Below are 18,849 nucleotides of genomic sequence, written 5' to 3'. Positions count from 1 at the left end.
GCTGAGCAGATGATTAGCCATTATCTGTTCTCAGCGTCCACTTGCTTGCTTTGCCTCGACGGCCTTAGATGCGACCCTGCTTAGTATACATAACCATTTACCCATAGGTCTCTGCCTAGCCAGTTGCTCCATACGACCGGCAGCCGCTTTTATTCTAATCGCCGGGGTGGTGTGTCCTGTGTCTCACAAGGGACGGCAGGCGCATCGAAAGCTTGCATCGTAAGTATGCGCATGTGTATTTCTCCCTCTACCGCCCCCCTACTTGAGCTTCTGCTCCGGCCTCTCTCGAGCGGGTGATTCGACTGAGCGGTGCTCGTCTACCGCCCATCGCGCCGTGAAACCTCCAAGGCTGTGTCCAAGTTGCTTCAGACGACCTGCGAGTACAAGTAAGCAATCCAATACCGAATTGCACTTGTCCCGGTTCCCGAATCTGCAGTAGCTTCTGTATACACACACTCCTCTTTGCCGCCCCGCATCAGCGCACACATCATCTCCTCCACCCACGCCAGCAAAGATCTTGGTTGCAGGCATGCAGCTTCCAGTTCCCTCTACCTGGTTCAAGAACTCCTCCCGATTGAGCCCTGGAATGGGGGTCTAGGAGATCTCTGACCAAGACGGCATTGGCTCGTTTGCGCGTCTCGCTCCAGAGCAAGGGTGCGCCGCCTGGCCTTAATATACCTACTACCAAGACTACCATCTTTAGCTGCCGACATTGCACTACTACCTACTCGTATTTGCCTGAACCCGTCTACCCCCATTGCACCCTTTCTTCCCTCCCGTGTGCTTGTCCTAGGGCAAAACTGATTATGTCTTCGGCTCCAGGGCGCGGCCAAGACGACCTGTCAAGGCATCACAACTCATCTCCAGCACCTTCTGGCTTCGCACACGAGATAGACCCGAGGAACTCTACGAGAGTAGAACATATGCCTCGTACACCAGACAACATCGCCATGGATCGCTATTCCGCCAACCCCGCCATGGGAATGCAGCGATTGCCACCTCCGCAAGGCCTACTCGCTGGAGCGCCCAGCGGACCAGACACTTTCCGGCCATCCCCTCAGGATCCTCATTCATATTTTCACTCTCAGCCTTATCCTCACAACAGCGCCGGCCCTGCAATTTCGTCACCTCTAATGTCTCCCTCACACATGCCATTTGCCGGCGCCATCCCCCCTCAGCCCTATCCTACCCGCCATATGAGTGGGCAAGGCCAACCACCTCAGATATATCCACCACACGCAACCGGGAGGCCGGATAACACGATTGATACGCGATTGCCACAGTTTCCTCCGAGTATGAACCACATGAACCGCCAAACTCCACCACCACGACCATACCAACACCCCGAGGGCGGCGGCCCACCGCTTTATGTTGCGAGACACGAGCAGGACACTCCCATGGCAGAATCGCCATATGAGCAAGAGATAGCAAGGCCTGCAGGTCGACTGCCATCTCACGCTTCAGAGATTTCAGTGCCCCCAGCGGCTCGAGTCCCAAATCTGCTGGGTGCTAATAGGGCTCAATTCTTGAGCGACATCAGCTTCGAGCTCAAGATGCGTCAACAGCCGAACGCGGCACGAGCTTGCGGGTTTGGCGATAGAGATCGAAGAGTCATTGATCCGCCTCCGATTGTGGAGCTCGTGGTTCGAAACCCGAATTTCACGCAAGAGGAAATCAGAGTCTATCTGAGGTACGAGAGCTATGTCATGAGCTGCGCCATATTCGACGAATCAGGGGAGCGGGATTCTTCCTACATGCCAGAAGAGTATCAGCATCAACGACGTCTGATGGGCTCTCTGGTCTCAACGCCATTCGTGGGACAGGACGAGAACGGGCAGGAGGGCTGCTTCTTTTGCTTCTCCGATCTTTCATGTCGCACGCCAGGCTCGTTTCGATTAAAATTTACGTTAATGATGATAGACCCAAGCCGGGCCGGGGCGGTTAAGCACTTTCCCATTCTAGCGGAGATCAAGAGCGAGCCCTTCAAGGTTTACAGCGCCAAAGAATTCCCTGGCATGGTGGCCAGCAGCAGTCTAGCCAAGCGTCTGAAAGAGCAGGGATGTATAATTTCAATCAAGAAGGGAAATGATAGAGGACGAGGCTCTAGAATAAACGACGATGGCTCCGACAACGATGACGATGACGATGGAGATGCATCGCAAGGCCCAAGGAGGAGACGGCCGACGCGAAACTAAATCAGGCTCGAACACAAGTGTACACACCAGAGGACCAAGGGAACACCGGCATAGAAATTCATATGAGCATCAGAAATGCACTCATTACGTATCGCCAAGGAAAGACGGTGGGGGAAAAGAATAAAAAGGGAGGTAGGCCACCCCGGCAAGCATTGGATGATTGGGCAAATGGTCATGTTCTTTATTAGCTTGGTGTTTGGCTTTGACCACGGCGCTGTTTTTGGCTGCCAGTTGGAGTTTTTCTGGCTCGCAATGGCTGCGGCCACTGGCACAGCACATTACATGTAGTTTTGGGAACAGAGGGGTTCAGCAGGAGGCCAGGATAATGGCCCTCGGGACGTCCCCCAGCGATGTTGATAGACACCATTCCATTATAATTCCGTTGAGGATACATATTTCCGTTCAAAACATTTTTTTTTTTATTCTTCTCCCCGACCCCGCCCTGCATCATGCGGCTGTTCTGCAGCAGCTGATGGAAGTTATTACCCAGGTCCTGACTACGAGGACGAGCAGCCAGCCAGCCATACAGAGCATCACGGAGGCTGCTCCGGGGTGTACACCTCATCGGATAAGCACAGGGACAGGCAGCCGTCTCAGCTGTACGGGCTGCGCCAATGGCAGCAGAGGCTCGATGAGGGGGCAGAGGGCGTCTTCGGATCGCAAGACGGCGATTGCCAGCGACCCTTGCTCCCGGTTGCGAAGATCAAACAAGAGGTACTCGTACTTTGTGCTAATTTGCATGTGTACTCCGTACTAACAAGGAGGATTAGATTAGTATAGACTGGCCTCCTCCCTGCACGAATTGGGAAGCAATGCATAAAAAAAAGCTACAGTACATGCACCCTGCACACTCGGCGTGGCAGCTCTGGACGTGCTTTACAGATTATGTACAGACAGAAAATCTGCAAGGCCCTTCATGCCGTGTAATATGCGCTGCAAGATACTGCCTTACTGGGCAATGTCTGTGAGCATGTGGTTCGCTTCGCACTGCAGGTACTTTTTTTTTTTTTGCCAGAGAATTGAACGGTTGGACCGAGTTCCGCCAAGCGTCGGCACGGGCCGGGCAGTGGCACAGTAGTACCTTTGCGTTGCCTGTATTGGGAACCAACAGCAGATGAGAGGGCGGTTCGCGGTGACTTGACTGGTCGCCTGCATGGGCGGAGGGCAGGCGGCTAGTTCCCAGGGCTCTACGACACGTCGATTCTGCATCCAAAACCGTACTCGGTAACGGCTGTGTTGGATTGATGTTGTTTTGGTCGAATTCGGAGTATCCAGGGGCTTGGAGTGGCTGTACTGCAGCCGGAGCCGTCAATAGCTCTACTGCCTTACTTACCTGATGTACAGGTAAGCTCAAGCTGTACAGTAGCCTCACAAAGTAAGGCACATTTGGTGCTTACTTGCTGCACAGTGAGTGCATGCCACATGCGTTGGAACGAACAGGGCAAACAATGGAACAGCAGCTCGCTTCTCGCCCCCCGCAAACGCCACGGAAAGCGGAACAGCCTGAGAGTTGCACTACTGACAGCCACTCCATGCCAACTTGGCAGTAGATGGGCTCGCAACTTTGTACCGCCCGCCAAAAGGCCCTGCTAGGGCACCCAGTAGTGCGCGACGGGAGCAGAAAGCAGCCTGGTGTTGAGGGGGAAGTGCCGCTGTTTACATGTACTTACTGTACAACGCAGTACATGTAGGTACGTGTACCCATGTTGGCGTCATTCGCGTGGCAGCTTACGCACATCTCACAACAACGTATTGCCCTGGATGTACGTCTGTTATCGATTCAACGAGATAAGCAATTGAAGACCTCGGCGGGCTATTTGTTTCGACACGGCCGCCACACTGTTTTCTGTCTCACGTTGGCCGTGTCTCAACCGTGCATGACGCTTGTAATATCTGGTTCATACACCACGCCTATCATATCATCACATGGACGAGTCGGCAGAGAAGAGGCGGCTGCTGCGGCCTGCGTCTCCAAGCGGAGATTCATCCTCGCCGCAGCCTCCGCCATACGAGGTCCCGGCCTATCCCAGGAGACCGCGCCATCGCCGGCTGTTTGCGCGGAGCATCTTGTCCATCAGGACGGGCTTGAGCGTTGTGGTTGCTGCATCCGTGCTATGGCTGTGCTTTGCCGTCGATCGCCAGTATCGAGCCCAGCAGCCCCATGATGGGGGCGCGTCGTCGAAGCTGTTGCAGCGCTTTGAGGAATCGCTGGCGCAGTGTCAGGGGCTGGGAAAGGTCCCTGGCAGGCCTGCGCCTGGTTCTCGACAAAGCAACCCGCGATGGTCGGCGACCAATGGCCAAATCGGGACGACTGTGTTGAGAAACGCAACCCTGTTCGACGGTGAGGCTTTTGTTCCCGGCGCGGTCGACATTGTCTTTTCCAAGGGTCTCATTGAAGCCGTCCACAAGACGTCAGACAACAAGGCGATTGTAGGCGACAACGTCGTCGAATACAACGTCCACGGCCGATATGTCACCCCCGGTCTGGTGGACATGCATTCGCATCACTACCTTGGGACATGGCCCGGCACTGACGCGACCGATGATGGCAATGAAGTGAACCCGGAAACTAAAGCATTCACCCCAGCGGTGCGTGTGATTGATGCCTTGAAGGCCTATGACGAAGGCGCCACGTTGATTCTATCGGGCGGTATCACATCCTCACTCATCATTCCCGGCTCGGCAAATCTCATTGCTGGTGAGGGTGTGCCTGTAAAGAACTCTCTCTACTCGGGAGAACACTCCGAGCCCGTGGTTGAAGATTTGCTCCTTGAGAGAGGAGTGCCTGTAAGCGAACGCCGCCGGTACATGAAGTTTGCATTTGGCGAAAACCCAAAGGGTACATGGGGCTACACTCGGCTCGGCAACGCCTGGCACTTGCGAGAGCATCTGCAAAAGGCCAAGGAGCTGAGAGAAAAACAGGACGACTACTGCTCTGCCATCCTGGAGAACCGTCACTGGCATGACGGCCTCAAGGCAAGCTTTATTCACCATCACGGGAAGTTTCCATTCCAGCTAGACCTCGAATCAACAGTCGCCATTCTTCGAGGACAAGTCATTGTACAGAACCACAACTATGAGCCGGAAGACTTGGAGACTATGCTTCGGATAAGCCACGAGTTTGGATACAGAGTCTCGGGATTCCACCACGCTACCGAGGCCTGGCAAGTGCCAAACTTGCTCAAGGAGCAGGGAGACAACGTCACTGTTGCCATTTTTGCAGAGTTCAGTCTGTACAAGCACGAGGCATATTCGCCGAGCCTGTATGCAGGGCATATTCTCGATAAGAACGGTATTCCTGTGGCTTACAAGTCCGACCACGTCATTGGCCTAACGAGTGCCAAGTATTTGGCCTCTCAAGCAGCCATTGGGCATGCCTTCAAGCTCCCGGAGGAAAAGGCGCTTCAGTCAATCACCTCCATTCCAGCAAAGGCAATCGATCTTGATTTCCGTGTTGGATACTGTAAGCCTGGCTTTGACGCAGACATTGTGGTGTGGGACTCTCACCCTCTCTCAATAGGTGCGACGCCTTTGCAAGTCTTCGTCGATGGTCAAGCCCAACTTGATGAATCTCAGGTCAAGCAGAGCATGGACATGACATTCACGGCAGCTCGTACTGGTGATGAAAATGACTCTATCAAGCCACAGATGCGGTATGAGATCTCGGACGAGCAGAGAGAATCAACGTGTTCTCAAGCCTACGAGGCAGGCCAAAGCTTCGTCATAGATGGTATTCAGAAGGCCTTCGTTGACAACTACCCAGAGCTAGCAGCCTCGCTAGCACAAGCTGACGATGAACCTCTCAAGCTCATCGTCGAAGACGGAGAAATTTCGTGTTTCGGTTCGGGTGATACATGCGCAGAAGCAAGAAGCAAGCTCGAGCAAAAGGGAAAGAAGGCTCTCCACCTATCTCTACAAAACGGCCATGTCTTGCCAGGATTGACGGCCGTCACTCGAGCTCTAGGAATGAGCGAGATTGCCATGTTGGACAGCACTGGCGACGGCCAAGCGGCGAATCAGAAAATCGGAGATCCTGAGAGCCTGGTCTATGCAAAATACGGACTTTGGCTTGACGGGAAGTCGTTTGCGAGGGCCCGTCTCGGCGGTGTCACCCGAGCAATCTCGCTCCCGCTGGCAGATGCGTCTGGTTTCGTTCAGGGCGTCAGCGTAGAGTTCCTCACTAGTGGTAAGAAGAGCCTTACGGACGGAGGGATCGTTCAGGGTGATGTGGCTCTGCATCTGGCTCTTGGTGATGCCACCAAACAATCGGAGGGCACGGTTAGCAGCGGCATTCGTCATCTCCGGAAGATGCTGGAGGATGGGAAAGGGAAACATAATGAGACCTTGTACGGGCGAGTGGCGGCGGGTAAACTGCCACTTGTTGTGCAGAGCAACAACAAGGTGAGAAGTTGCTAATTCAACCCTATTGAGAGCGAGTGGATTTGCTAACACCAGCTGGCTCATTTAGTATGACTTGTCTCAACTGGTCCTCGTCAAGAAAGACTTTCCCGAAACCAACCTCGTGATACTTGGCGGCAAGGAAGCACCCTATGTAAGCAACATCTACTTATGAAGCTGGGCAGTGGCCAGATACTGACATCGTTGATTAGGTGGCCAAAGACCTCGCCGCTGCCAACATTTCCGTCATTCTCTCGGAAAATCGGCCCGCCCCTGATGTATTCCGTGATAAAGACGCAGTAGTCGGCCCGCCTCTCACTAGAAGTGTAGCCAGTTATCTCAAGGAGGCTGGTGTTACATTTGCTTTGTCCATTTTCGAGACTGGTAAGCAGCGCCCCTCATGCCATCCCGTCATTGAAGAAATTCACCCTCTGACTCACATGTTATAGCAATGCCGGTAGACTATCGCGTCCACGATCTAGGTCCAGAGGCTGGGTGGGCGGCCAAATACGCGCACCTCAGCCAGGAAGACACCGTTCGGCTTGTGACTTCGAACGTGGAGTCGATTTTAGGGCTGGAGAAGAGTAGGGATTTGGTGGTGTTTGAGGGCAATCCGCTGAGTTATGGCGCTTCTGTGGTGCTTTCGTTTCATGCGAATGGGGAGACTGGGAAGTTGGAGGTTGCTACTTGCTTTCCTAGGGAGCATGAACATGGGAGCAGCTTGTAATAGCGGTAGATTTTCCTTTCTTGAATGTAGGTAGCTTAATCATATATTACACACCTATCCTGTGTGTCACCGGCGAGATGCGTGGGAGTAACGAATTAGCAAACGCATACCCTACAGAAACAAAGTATCACCACACCATGGGTTACCAAATCCCATACGTAGAAGTTCCAATAGCATGCGGCTACCCTAGAATACCATTTTCCACTGTTGCATCGTAATGCTTTACCGCCTGGGCATGTAGTTACAAAAATAACATAATATCATTTCCAAGGTTGTGTTATCCAAAACAATTCGTATAGGCTAGAGTCAACTTTCATCGTAAACAGTGACGCCGGTGAATAAAGATACATTTCAATCACCGGCAACTCAAAGCCCAAAGAAGCGAGTCCTTAGAAAGCAGGTGCCATCAAAGTAAGCAGTAATAAAACATTTGACATTTACCTCTTGAACCATCAGAATCGAAGTTGGGAAGATAGGTTCTTCTACGGAGTACTACTATTGCTTTGGGCTCGTATTACTAAGGAAATGCCAAAAAAAGAAATCCAAGATAGGGTATCAGCGGAAACTTTTAGCGAGGTACCTTCCCTTTTCACAACAAGAATAAGGGAGAAGCGGCACTTTGCGTACAGATTTGGCAGGATCGATGGAGATCGATGGAAGGGCCGATCAATGCGTGCTTATTCCTAATTCGTAGATTTTGGCGCGATTTGCAGCCAAATGGGTCATTAGGTGAGCTGTTAGCGTGGGTGCTTTGTATTGGCATTACGAGTCCATGATGATGGCCCCTGGCTGGTGAGAGGTTGAAAAATAAGAGAGAATAGTCGCTGGAGTAGAGTAGTATCTTCAAAGGTTCGGTATTGAATAGGTAGTTACTAGGTAGGTATAGTAGGGTAAGAATGGCTATGCTCGCGGGAAGTTACTGCGTCCTTCCTATTCCATAAGAGAGATGCAACGGGTGCGGAGGGTGCAGAGGGTGTGAAGACGTCGCGATGGTTCCGAAGGCTTCAATTCTTTGCGATAGTGGCATCATTTTTGTTCTTGAGAGATGGGAATTGTGAGGAGTCACTGTTGGTGAGACGACATCGACCTACCTATTATGTAGTGGAGGCTGTGGTGTTGGTTCGTGTAGTTTGGTCATTTTATTTCAACATCACTAGCCGTTTCATCAGCAGCTCAGCTATCAATAGCACGACTGCGAGCGTATGAGAGTTGGTCACTCTATTCGCCTTTTGTCTGATTCAATAATATGGTAGGTATTGCTCTGTTGCAGTGCTGTTCGAGGAGTGTCGTATCTGCCTTTTAATACAACCGCCAACCTCCGTTTGCTCTCCGTAGACCCCAGAAGAATAACCCAGTGGGTTATTGGCGCCAAGTCCGGCGGCTGGCCGGCAAGGGAGCTCGTGCGTGGCCCCATATCTCGTCAATATCCGCCATGAGAAGTTGACATTCTCACCTGATTCCAAGACCAGGGGAAGAGGGAATAGTAAATGAAAAGATGACTGGGGAGGGGCCAACACTCATGAGCCCCCCGACCCTTACTAATGCTGTCCAATAATAACACCGTACCCATCTGTATAGTGGTCGTATATGCTTTAGTACGGGTATCAAGTACCCGAATGGAATGGAAGGCTAACCCAGCTCTGTCTTTGAGTTGGGAGCAGAGTGATACAGCAGATACTAGCTTGTACACCGCTTCGGTTGGTTTACCCCTCTCTTTTTATTTGAACTCGGTTTGATAGGGTCTAGATGGACAATGCGGCAATCTTTCCGATACTGTTGGCTGGTACACAACAGACGGTCCCGTCATTGAGTGCGAGGGGACGAATCAGCAATCGATTAGAGTTCCGTCTTTGTGGAGGGTGGTAGACTTTTGTTCCTGCATTTGTCACTCATAGTATATTACTCGTAGATATTGCTTTTTAATGGTTTACAACAATGGGTCAAACTGAATTCTTAGTAGATTGGATATTTCTCCTCAAATCCCACCAATAAGCACTTTGTGGGTGGACTGTCTGAATCGTATATCAGCACGCATAAGCCGCAAATATACATAGCTCGACGAGCGGTTTATCTCGTCGACGACACACTATGACGCGGAATAGACTCGATTGTTGATTGCTTACCCTACAAACCTTCTCCATCCGCTTGGCGCTTTACAGTTGCCGTTATGCTCGTATGCTTAATCGACCACCGTCTTATAGTTTTGTCGTTAACTTTTGCCGCCAAGGCACTATCGCCTGAGAGCCTCCAAGGGATACGTACCCCGTCAGCAGCGCCCGAGCCTGGCATTCGGCCGAAAGCAGTAAGAGGCGGCCAGGGCAGCCAATCGGCTAAGGCGTTGCGGTCACTAGCGCTAGTGCGTTTCAAAGGTATGAAGTTCCACTGGGGCTAGCTTGTTCTGTGTAGATGGAGTCAGGCACAGCAGTAAAAGGAGTAGCCCAGGACCGGGAGATGGAATACAGTAAACAGAGAGGCAAAAAAGAATAAGGAGTGGAGGGGTTTAGACTATGCTAGAGTACGGAGCTGTGGATGCAACTAGCAGTATCAAGCAGAGGCAAACAAGTCAAGTACAGGCCCCATTGCTCCGGGCTCCGTGTCAGTTGGCCAGCATTTATCAGGAGGCCTTGAGAGCCGCGACTGAATGACAGCGACCGGGGAAGGGAATTGGACAAGATGGGGCGTGGGAAATAGGGGAAGAAGCATGGCTATGTGAGCAAACACGAGTAAACAGAAAAAACAAAACGAAAATGAAAATACAACTGTTGGGCAGCACATATTTGTGCCAGCAATAGTCCGCAAAATTTCACGCCTCCGCGTTTCCGATATAGACCCCTTGTATACGGAGCGTATTGGCCACAGCGAGGGCATCCCGGTACGGAGTCGGCCTCGGGGCATCTCGCCTTTGGATATCCACATGGGGGCGCTCGTCTACTTTGATCACAGATGGCTACATGCGCGCACGGCTGGACTGCCCAAGGTTTTACAATGGCTGCTAGCACCAGGCTATACTCGCGCCACGTCGCCGGAAGCACGGCCGAGGCTTTCTCTTGGCTTTCCTCTTCCTCTTGGAGGCTGCCCTAGCCGCGCCCCTAAAGTTGGACGAAATGTCAGGCTCGGAACGAACATACGGGGTAAAAGAAGCAATGTGATGGGTGACGCAGGGCCCACAGAGGCTCGGTCCAGGCCACCACTTGTAAGTTGTCGCTATGGGCCAGGGATGGATTCGGTTATCACCACCGATGGGCCGTCGTTTTTTGTTCGATTCCATCGATCCGTAATTTCAGCAGAATCAGTTGACCTGGCTTGAGTGACATCTTCGACTTCTGGAAGCTGTGGACCGGATGAGTGATTACTTTTGTACACGTATGGGGGGAAGACCCCATTCTATAGATTGAGACTAGGTAGGAATTGATAAACATGGCCGACACCAAAAGCGCTGTCCAAGAGGGGAAGAGAAGAAACAATTAAAACAGAAACAAAAAGGGGGGTAACCGGCAAACGGCAAACTCTTTCCTGGTCAGCTTGGTAGAAACAGCTGAAAACAAAAAACAATGGGATTTCTGATAGGTACCTCATATGCAAGGAGGCCAACATGGCTGACGTAGAGTTTCCTTTTTCTGCAGCCACGCCAATAGTTTGGCTGCAGCAAACAACACAGCTGAGCACACAAAACCAAAAGATAACAATAGTAACCCCTCCATCAAAAAAGTAAAAATAATTGCACACACACACACACACAAAAAAAAAAGCAAGGAAAATAAAAAAGGACGAGTAGGATAACACTGCATGCGATAGCGCTCTGGGCGGTAAATCGAGTGGCCAGTCAGATGGCCCGGCGCATTCGGATCCCGGTCCAGCAAACAGGAAAAGATTGGTGTTTCAGATCTGCACATTAGCGCCCAGCCACGCAGGAAACGTGGCCGTCAAAACCAGAGACATTTCGATTCCGAGCCAGTGGGCGTCTAAGTGGAGAGTTTTTTTCTGGGTTTTGGGCGAAAGGGCGAGCGAGGCGCCGGCCGAACTGCCACCTGAGATGCCAATTTTAACGTGCAACGGCTAGTCTGGAGTAGATGACAGTTTTGGCGAGCGTTGGGGGCCTGGATGACAGGTTGTTAGACTGGAGTGACATTTTATCAAGGGGACAAAGCACAGGCGCCCGGCGGGATGAGATGGCCTCGTACGAGTAATCCATTCGACGATGCTGGTACTATCTGCATATGTCATGCAGTCTGGTCACATAAACTTTTTCACATTCGAGGAGAGGCATATTTTTTCCCTCTTTCGGGCTTGAAACGTGAAACACTTTGGCTGGCCCCCGCCTGTGCCGAATGCCCAATCACGTCTGACGGAGGAGGCTCTGAGCCCTTATGCAGGTACAGAGTAAGAGCCGCGTGTTAGCTCATTAGACGGAGTTTATGATGGAGCCCTCCAGCTCTTCTCGGTCTGTCTGGATTAGTACTTGCCACTTTGTGTCTGGCTTCTGCTTACTGGGCTGAGCAGGTACTGGGTACTCTGTACGCACTCGTACAAGTGAATGCATCTACCTATCTGGGCTTGATGTGATGGTGTGATGACTGGAGGAACCCGTTTGTTTCTTTGTTTCAATGTACGAGTAAGTCTGCCTTGTACTTGCGGAATGTTCCAGTCCATGTACAGCTTGTGTAACTTCGTAGGACTTTTTGCTTGTGCGCTCGCCCCCAGTCTCAGCCATCTTGCATGTCCTTGTGATACCTCTGCTGTACATTCGTTGTCCTTGAACAAACTTGGCACCCTCCAGCTTACTCGTATCTTCTCCTCGCCCATGCGCGGGGGCCTCAAAGCATACGATTCATTCACGGTTGTCTGGGCTGTTTGAAAGAATAAACAGAGCAGAGCCAAAAACAACTGTACCCTGTGCCTGCGCCTGCGTCTGTGCCTGCTTATTCGCCATCGTACAGGCTAGGCCCTATGCGAAATATGGCCGTGATTTCTTTTAATCTATTTCTCATTGCCTACGGATCCCAGCCTGGCCAGTTTTGGAACGGCCTCCCCCTTCGCCGGGCTTCTACGAGCACTGTCCAGGATCTTGAGCTTTACGACTTGGTGCGCTGCCAGTGGGATGCCGGCTGCTGGCGCCAGGGGCTCGACAGGGGACAAGGGCCTCTGAAGGCGCAAATCCCCGGTTAGGCGCAGTGCTGTGCATCCACCACAATGCTTGGCCTGAGATGGCAATTCAATTCTTAGCAGCCCAGGCCCTTGTTCCTTGTTCGCAGGGCCAGAAACAGGAACTCCTTCGGCCCCACTGCGTATAATCGTCCCCACGCCCTCAAGATACCCTCACCTCTCACTCTCTCCCCCCTCTCACTTTTTTCCTATATCATCTCCATCGCCGCCGGATCCTTCTCTCGGTTTTTTCTTCTTTCTTCTCTAGGCCGCTTCTTTCCTACATCTTCAAAGTTGCTGGGCACTTCCTCTCCTTTTAAGCATTTCCGATACATTTGGCATTCTTCTTTCGCTCTTGTATCATTCCATTCCTTTGTCACGACAGACATTCGACATTCTCTCGTGATTCAAGTACATATACACTCATTCGTTTCCAAGGTGCTCAGGTATCACCGCTGCAACTATTTTCAATCGTCCTAGCGACCCTTGCATAGCTCGTCGAAAGCATTTCCTCGATTTTGATACAGTTTCGTTTTCCTAAAGTCACGGATCATTCAATATGAAGTTCACCACCACCACCGCGGCCGTTGCCGCCATGGCTGGCATTGCCGCCGCCGCCAAGGACAGCCGAACTTTCGCTGTTCTGCGATTCACCAACAAGGGCTTGGTCACCACTCGTGCTGATCCCATTGTCAACCCCGGTGTTCCCTCTGGACACGTCCACAACATCCTGGGTGGCAGCAACTTCGGCTTCTCCTCCACTGGTGCCGACCTCGTGAAGTCCAACTGCAGTACCGCTCTCGTCAAGGGTGACTACTCCAACTACTGGTACCCTACCCTCTACTTCCACGACCCCAAGACCGGCAACTTCGAGTACGTCGACGTTTACTACACCAACGTCTACTACTTCTTCGAGGCCACCAACGATGATATCAAGGCCTTCCCCACTGGTCTTCAGATGCTGGCCGGTGACTCCATGTCCCGCACCGTTCCCGCTGCCGGCGGTGGTGACCAGCTCGACCCTTCCAAGGGCCCTATTAACAACGTGCAGTTCACCTGCCCTCGTACCAGCTACAACCCTCCTTCATACCCCGTCGGCTCTGACGGCTCCAAGGCTGGTATGGTCGACCCCAACAACCAGGGCGCTGGTGTTGGTTTCCCCGATGTTACTTGCGATGGCATGTACTCTCCTCTCCGTATGGACCTTCACTTCCCCTCTTGCTACAACCCCGCCGCCGGCCTCACCAACTACAAGGAGAACATGCAGTTCCCCACCGATGCTGGTAACGGCAAGCAGGACTGCCCTCCTGGCTGGATTCACACCCCTCACATCTTCTTCGAGGTCTACTTTGACACTCAGCCCTACAAGGGCCGTTGGACCGAGAACCAGGGAACTCAGCCCTTTGTCCTCTCCAACGGTGATGTTACCGGATACGGTGCCCACGCTGACTTCATGGCCGGTTGGGACGAGGATCTCCTCCAGCACATCATTGACACTTGCGATGCTGGTGACTCTGGTATGGACCAGTGCCCCGGTCTCTTCTACGGCCTGAACAGCGGTGACTGCACCATTGCCCCTCTCGTTAACGAGCAGGTTACTGGCACTCTCACCAAGCTCCCTGGTAACAACCCTCTCAGCGGCTTCAGCTACGGTGCTGCCCCTGCTATGCCCGCTGGCGGTTCCGCTCCCGCTTCTTCCAGCAAGGCTGCTGCTCCTGCTTCCTCTAGCAAGGCTGCCGCTGCCTCCAGCAAGCCCGCCTCCTCTCCCTCCAGTAAGCCCGCCTCCTCTCCCTCCGGCAAGCCCGCCACCTCCCCCAGCAAGCCTGCCGCCACCAGCAACGTTGTCAACGCCGGCCAGCCCGCCAAGACCATCGAATCTGCCCCTCCTGCTTCTTCTCTCCCTGCTGCCGGTGGCGCTGGTAACGACGCCCAGTGCAGCGCCGCCAATGTCCACACCGTTACTGAGACCATTACAGTCACTGCTGGCACTCCTGCCGCCACTTCCGTTCCTTCCAAGGGCAACTCTGCTGCCGCTACCGTCGGTGGATACACCTACGCTGGTTGCTACCAGGACAACATCGGCCGTGTCCTCACCGGCGATATCCTGCCCAACCTTGGCCCCATGACCAACGACAAGTGCGTTGCCAACTGTGTCAGCAAGGGATTCTCCATTGCTGCTACTGAGTACGGTGGCCAGTGCTACTGTGGCAACGATCTCGTCGGCTCTTCCAAGCTCGCCGAGAGCCAGTGCAGCATGGCCTGTGAGGGTAACTCCAAGGAGGTCTGCGGTGGAAGCTGGGCCATCAGCGTCTACAGCAAGACCGGCGCCGTCTCCATGAAGGCCGCCAAGCGTGCCGAGCACGTCCACCGCCACCGCAGCCTCCGCCACTAAGGGGTTGCTGGCTATTTCGGCGCACTTGGGGATTATGATCTGAGTGTTACGGAGTATTTTGGTTTGAAGCGTTGCATGGGATTCCGGTGGGTTTATGGTAGCGGGATCTTGGATAGGTTGGGGTCAGCAGCGGGTATGATATCTGCTGACCTTTGGAGTGATTTGTTGGATACTTCGATTCTTCCGTGTATTTTTGATGACATAATTTTCTACGATTCTTGGTTTACTATCTGGCAAGTCAGTTAGGGGCCTCCCGCGAGGGAATTTGAAAGCATTTATCAATCGAGGTCTATGAATGACTGGGTCTTATAGAGTCTGAATAAAAGTTTATGAGCAATTCAACCCAAAAAAAGTAGCAAATTGGTGATTCAGTAGATGATCAATGTAGAAGTTGAAGTTGTGTGCAAAGACCGGGTATTCTGTAGCCGAAAATCAACTTGCCCTAGCACACAGATGGCATTTTGCAACTGTATTTTATTATACTCCAAGCACTCCGTAGGTACTCGTAGTTAATGATGAAGTTTGAAGTCAGGATAAGGCTGGTAGACTAAAAGCGGGTGAGGCGCATGAAGTTGGCTGGCGGCTCAACTACGGCTAATTCCATATTTTGCATTTCTCATGGCAGAACCTCAGGTCAACTTTATTCTCTTCTACCTTTCATTTTCTCTCTCTCTTCCTTTTCTACAACCTCAATTTTTTCTCTTCTTTCTAAGAGGGGCTTTCTGTAGGAATGTCTCTCTATCATGAGGCTGCAGAAATTTTATCCTCATCAGCAGACGCCAGCGGAAGCTTGAAATCACGAGTTTTTGGCAAGAAGAAGGGCAAATCACCACCCGCGCAGCTGTATGCCCTGGTCTTGGAGAGTGCGAAATGGAGTCTGGTGTTGAAAGAAGTAATTGAGAATGCAGAAATCCTAAAATTGGAGCGAAAGGTAAAGAAAAAGAGACTTTTTGGACAATCTTTTTGGATCGATCCACGTTGAGTTGAGTAGTGAGTCTGTGGGTGCTAACTTTTTTTTCTTCTCTCTTCAATGTGTAGCTTACGCCTACCCTAGCTTTGCTACTGGTACATGACTTATTACTTGCCAAGGGAGGAATCGCACTGCCGCAGAGCCATGGACTGAGAGCATCGATTGAGAGACACAAGGCTCGTCTCAGCTCGGAATTTACGAGGGCGAGGGTAAGAAGAAAGGCGCCGACGGTGGACTTTTTGAAGGAACTGGTCGAAAGAGCGTCTGCGGGAGAAGAGGCTAATTACCCAAGATGGGTGCGTGTCAATGCCCTCAAAAGTAGCGTGGAGGAACAACTGGAGACGACCTTTTCGAAACACAGCAGAGCTGAGAGCATTCAAGACATTGTGACCAAGACAGGCAGACACATCTACATTGACCCCCATGTGCCGAATCTGCTTGCCATCTCTGCGGGGATGGACTTTGCAAAGGTGGAAGCTTATACATCTGGGAAAATCATCCTACAAGACAAGGCATCGTGTTTCCCGGCCTATCTGTTGGACCCGCGATCTGAGGACGGAGATGTCATCGATGCTTGTTCTGCGCCGGGGAACAAGACTACGCATCTCGCGGCGATTCTTTACAAGCACCGCCCGGAGTTTGAAGATGCTCCTCAGACGATCTACGCTTTTGAGAAGGATTCAAGAAGAGCCCAGACGCTGGAAAAGATGGTCAAGATTGCTGGGTCGAAGAGCGTCACGCGGATTGGGTTTGGACAGGACTTCCTTCAAGTGGACCCTACGTCTGAAAAGTACAAGGATGTGGGAGCTTTACTGCTGGACCCGAGTTGTTCAGGCAGTGGCATCGTTGGGCGAGACTCAATGCCCGAGTTACATCTCCCAGATCCACCAACAGAGAATCGCGGTGGAAAGGGGAAACCAACCCCGGCTAGCACGAACAAAAAGAAAAGGAGACACGACGAAATTGAAGAGCCCGCACAAAATGTGCTGGTAGACGATGATGGAGTCGAGACCGTGGTGAAGTCAGAGAAAGACCTGGAAGCGCGGTTGGAAGCGCTCTCGTCGTTCCAGCTGACGCTTCTGCTCCACGCATTTCGCTTCCCCCGAGCAAAGAAGATTACTTACTCGACATGCTCAGTTCACTCTCAGGAGAACGAACGAGTTGTCATTAGAGCCCTGGCGTCGGATATTGCAAAAGCCAAGGGATGGCGTATCCTGCGACGAGAAGATCAAGTAAGCGGGCTTCGGGACTGGCCCGTCAGGGGAGTGGTCGAGGCCGCAGAGGGTGACGAGACCGTCGCGGAGGGTTGCATACGGTCGTATAAGGGGGACGGCCATGGGGTAATGGGCTTCTTCGTTGCCGGATTCGTGCGGGATTCGGTCGATATGGATTTGGGAGACCAATATGAGGGAGGGGCTTCTGTTGATGTTATTGACGGGGATAGTGGTGAGGGGCCATATCTCCGCGACGACGATGGTCGGATTTTACGGGACGTTGTTGGCATGCCGGTGCTCAAGTCCACGGGGAGACCTGTTTCGCTCCATGGAGTGGATGAAGGAGAGGGAGGTGAAGAAGATGATGAAGACGAAGAAGAGGAAGAAGACGAGGAAGATGATAGTGAGGATGACGATGACAGTAATGGCGGAGATGAAGACGAGTGGGGAGGCATTAGTGATGCGTAATTTCGCGCCCAAAGCGTCTGATAATACCAAACTGTATTCCCTTGAGCGCATTGCACCTGGTGATACTGCCAAAGCCAAGTTTCGCCTTGCCTCCGAAGGGTCTCGAACGACTTCATGCTAGCTACGGCAGATTGGCCCTCTGATCATTGCCCAGTCCCAGAGAGAACGAGGTTGCCAATTGTATTCCTGAAGGCGAATTGTTGCTTGTGGATATGTTTAGACATGAAATGAGTAACTTGACTTGTGATGTTCGAGGCTCAGGTATGGCAGTATGGACCAAGAGGGTAGCCTGCACGGGAAGAGCAAGAGTAACGAGATGGAGGCAGCGCTGGTTCGCCTGCATGCAAAGCAGCTGGTCGAGGCCGGTGTCCGACCCGAGGCTATTGCCGTCGTCACTCCGTACAATGCACAGGTATGTTTCTTGATAGTTGGATCCAGCATAGGAGCTACGAGGTTAGGATTGTGGGTAAGCGGTTTACTGGACTATGTGCCTCTGTATTAGCTGTAAGTTGGAGTGTGCTATCTTGTGTCGGCATATGGAGCAAAGAAGAAGCATCTCTTTGACAGGAAACCGAGTAACTACTGTAAGTACATGTACATGACGTTTGCCACTTGGATTCGATTCTGTCAATATGACACCAGACAGTTGTCAATCACCTCGTTACCTAATCGGCGCCGGATCGACTACACGGATTTCAAACCCGGACTGCAGACGAGCAGACAAACGTGAATCATGTCATACTATTCTACAACTAATCGCTTGCCACGTCATATGAGGCCTAATTGACGAATTCTGGTGCCTTTTCACGTTTTTGCTGCCTGATAACACAAGATGCCGCGCTTTTGCGAAACGAGGCTGGGCTGAAGCCAAGAAGAGGCACAATACTTGACTGTTTGCCTCGGCACAGAGCATGCGAAACTTGGCATGTATTTTAACTCGTGGGATTAGTGGGCATGTTTAATTACCTGAGAGCGACAAGGCTCCGGTGTGGTACCCCGCTGTGGATAGAATATTGTGAGAATCTCGATTTTTTGGTGGCACCTGTTCTTTTTTTTACGATAACACGAGGAGGTTCCACGGTCAGACAACTTTAGGGGATCCATAATCACAAGCAGAGCGCCTTGTTTCACATGGCAAACGGAGAAGAAAAAAAAAAAAAAAGAAATTTCTTTCTTTTTTCTTTTTTTTTTCTTATCTGTCTCGGCTGTTACCGAGAGTAGAGAGGCGAGCGAAAAGAGATAGTGTCGGGCCGGCTTCCGCAAAGAGATCTACTATCAGGCGTCAAGTGGGTTTTGCCTAGCAAGAAAAAAAAAAAGGCGCGCGCCGTGACCGATGTACGATA

General features: G+C 51.9%; 6 protein-coding genes across 6 annotated transcripts; 5 read left to right on the top strand and 1 right to left on the bottom strand.

Moving 5' to 3' along the window:
• Positions 1–806: 806 nt before the first annotated feature.
• On the top strand, positions 807–2,195 carry M431DRAFT_81433 (hypothetical protein; the record flags this gene model as incomplete). Its single annotated transcript, XM_024923041.1, has 1 exon — positions 807–2,195. One exon carries the CDS (start codon positions 807–809, stop codon positions 2,193–2,195), a length of 1,389 nt encoding a protein of 462 aa, XP_024776360.1.
• A 163-nt stretch (positions 2,196–2,358) lies between these two features.
• M431DRAFT_384533 (hypothetical protein) lies at positions 2,359–3,059 on the top strand. The gene is made up of 2 exons (XM_024914738.1): positions 2,359–2,909; positions 2,966–3,059. The coding sequence occupies exons 1-2, from the start codon at positions 2,521–2,523 to the stop codon at positions 2,973–2,975; spliced, it is 399 nt and encodes a 132-aa protein (XP_024776359.1). The 5' UTR covers positions 2,359–2,520; the 3' UTR covers positions 2,976–3,059.
• Positions 3,060–4,121: 1,062 nt separating this feature from the next.
• On the top strand, positions 4,122–7,320 carry M431DRAFT_80456 (hypothetical protein; the record flags this gene model as incomplete). Its single annotated transcript, XM_024922949.1, has 4 exons — positions 4,122–6,596; positions 6,664–6,747; positions 6,806–6,977; positions 7,043–7,320. The coding sequence occupies 4 exons, from the start codon at positions 4,122–4,124 to the stop codon at positions 7,318–7,320; spliced, it is 3,009 nt and encodes a 1,002-aa protein (XP_024776358.1).
• Positions 7,321–11,254: 3,934 nt separating this feature from the next.
• Positions 11,255–12,250, bottom strand: M431DRAFT_529487 (hypothetical protein; the record flags this gene model as incomplete). The annotated part of the gene is made up of 3 exons (XM_024920765.1): positions 11,255–11,527; positions 11,809–12,167; positions 12,211–12,250. 3 exons carry the CDS (start codon positions 12,248–12,250, stop codon positions 11,363–11,365), a joined length of 564 nt encoding a protein of 187 aa, XP_024776357.1. The 3' UTR covers positions 11,255–11,362.
• A 438-nt stretch (positions 12,251–12,688) lies between these two features.
• M431DRAFT_506446 (hypothetical protein) lies at positions 12,689–15,200 on the top strand. Its single transcript, XM_024918805.1, has one exon. It carries the CDS (start codon positions 13,022–13,024, stop codon positions 14,852–14,854), a length of 1,833 nt encoding a protein of 610 aa, XP_024776356.1. The 5' UTR covers positions 12,689–13,021; the 3' UTR covers positions 14,855–15,200.
• A 322-nt stretch (positions 15,201–15,522) lies between these two features.
• On the top strand, positions 15,523–17,506 carry M431DRAFT_111877 (hypothetical protein; the record flags this gene model as incomplete). The annotated part of the gene is made up of 2 exons (XM_024911810.1): positions 15,523–15,785; positions 15,893–17,506. Exons 1-2 carry the CDS (start codon positions 15,585–15,587, stop codon positions 17,504–17,506), a joined length of 1,815 nt encoding a protein of 604 aa, XP_024776355.1. The 5' UTR covers positions 15,523–15,584.
• Positions 17,507–18,849: the final 1,343 nt, after the last annotated feature.

This window comes from Trichoderma harzianum (genome assembly GCF_003025095.1).
Source record: "Trichoderma harzianum CBS 226.95 unplaced genomic scaffold M431scaffold_4, whole genome shotgun sequence".
Taxonomy (NCBI): domain Eukaryota; kingdom Fungi; phylum Ascomycota; class Sordariomycetes; order Hypocreales; family Hypocreaceae; genus Trichoderma; species Trichoderma harzianum.
This window is presented reverse-complemented; position numbering and strand designations above follow the sequence as displayed.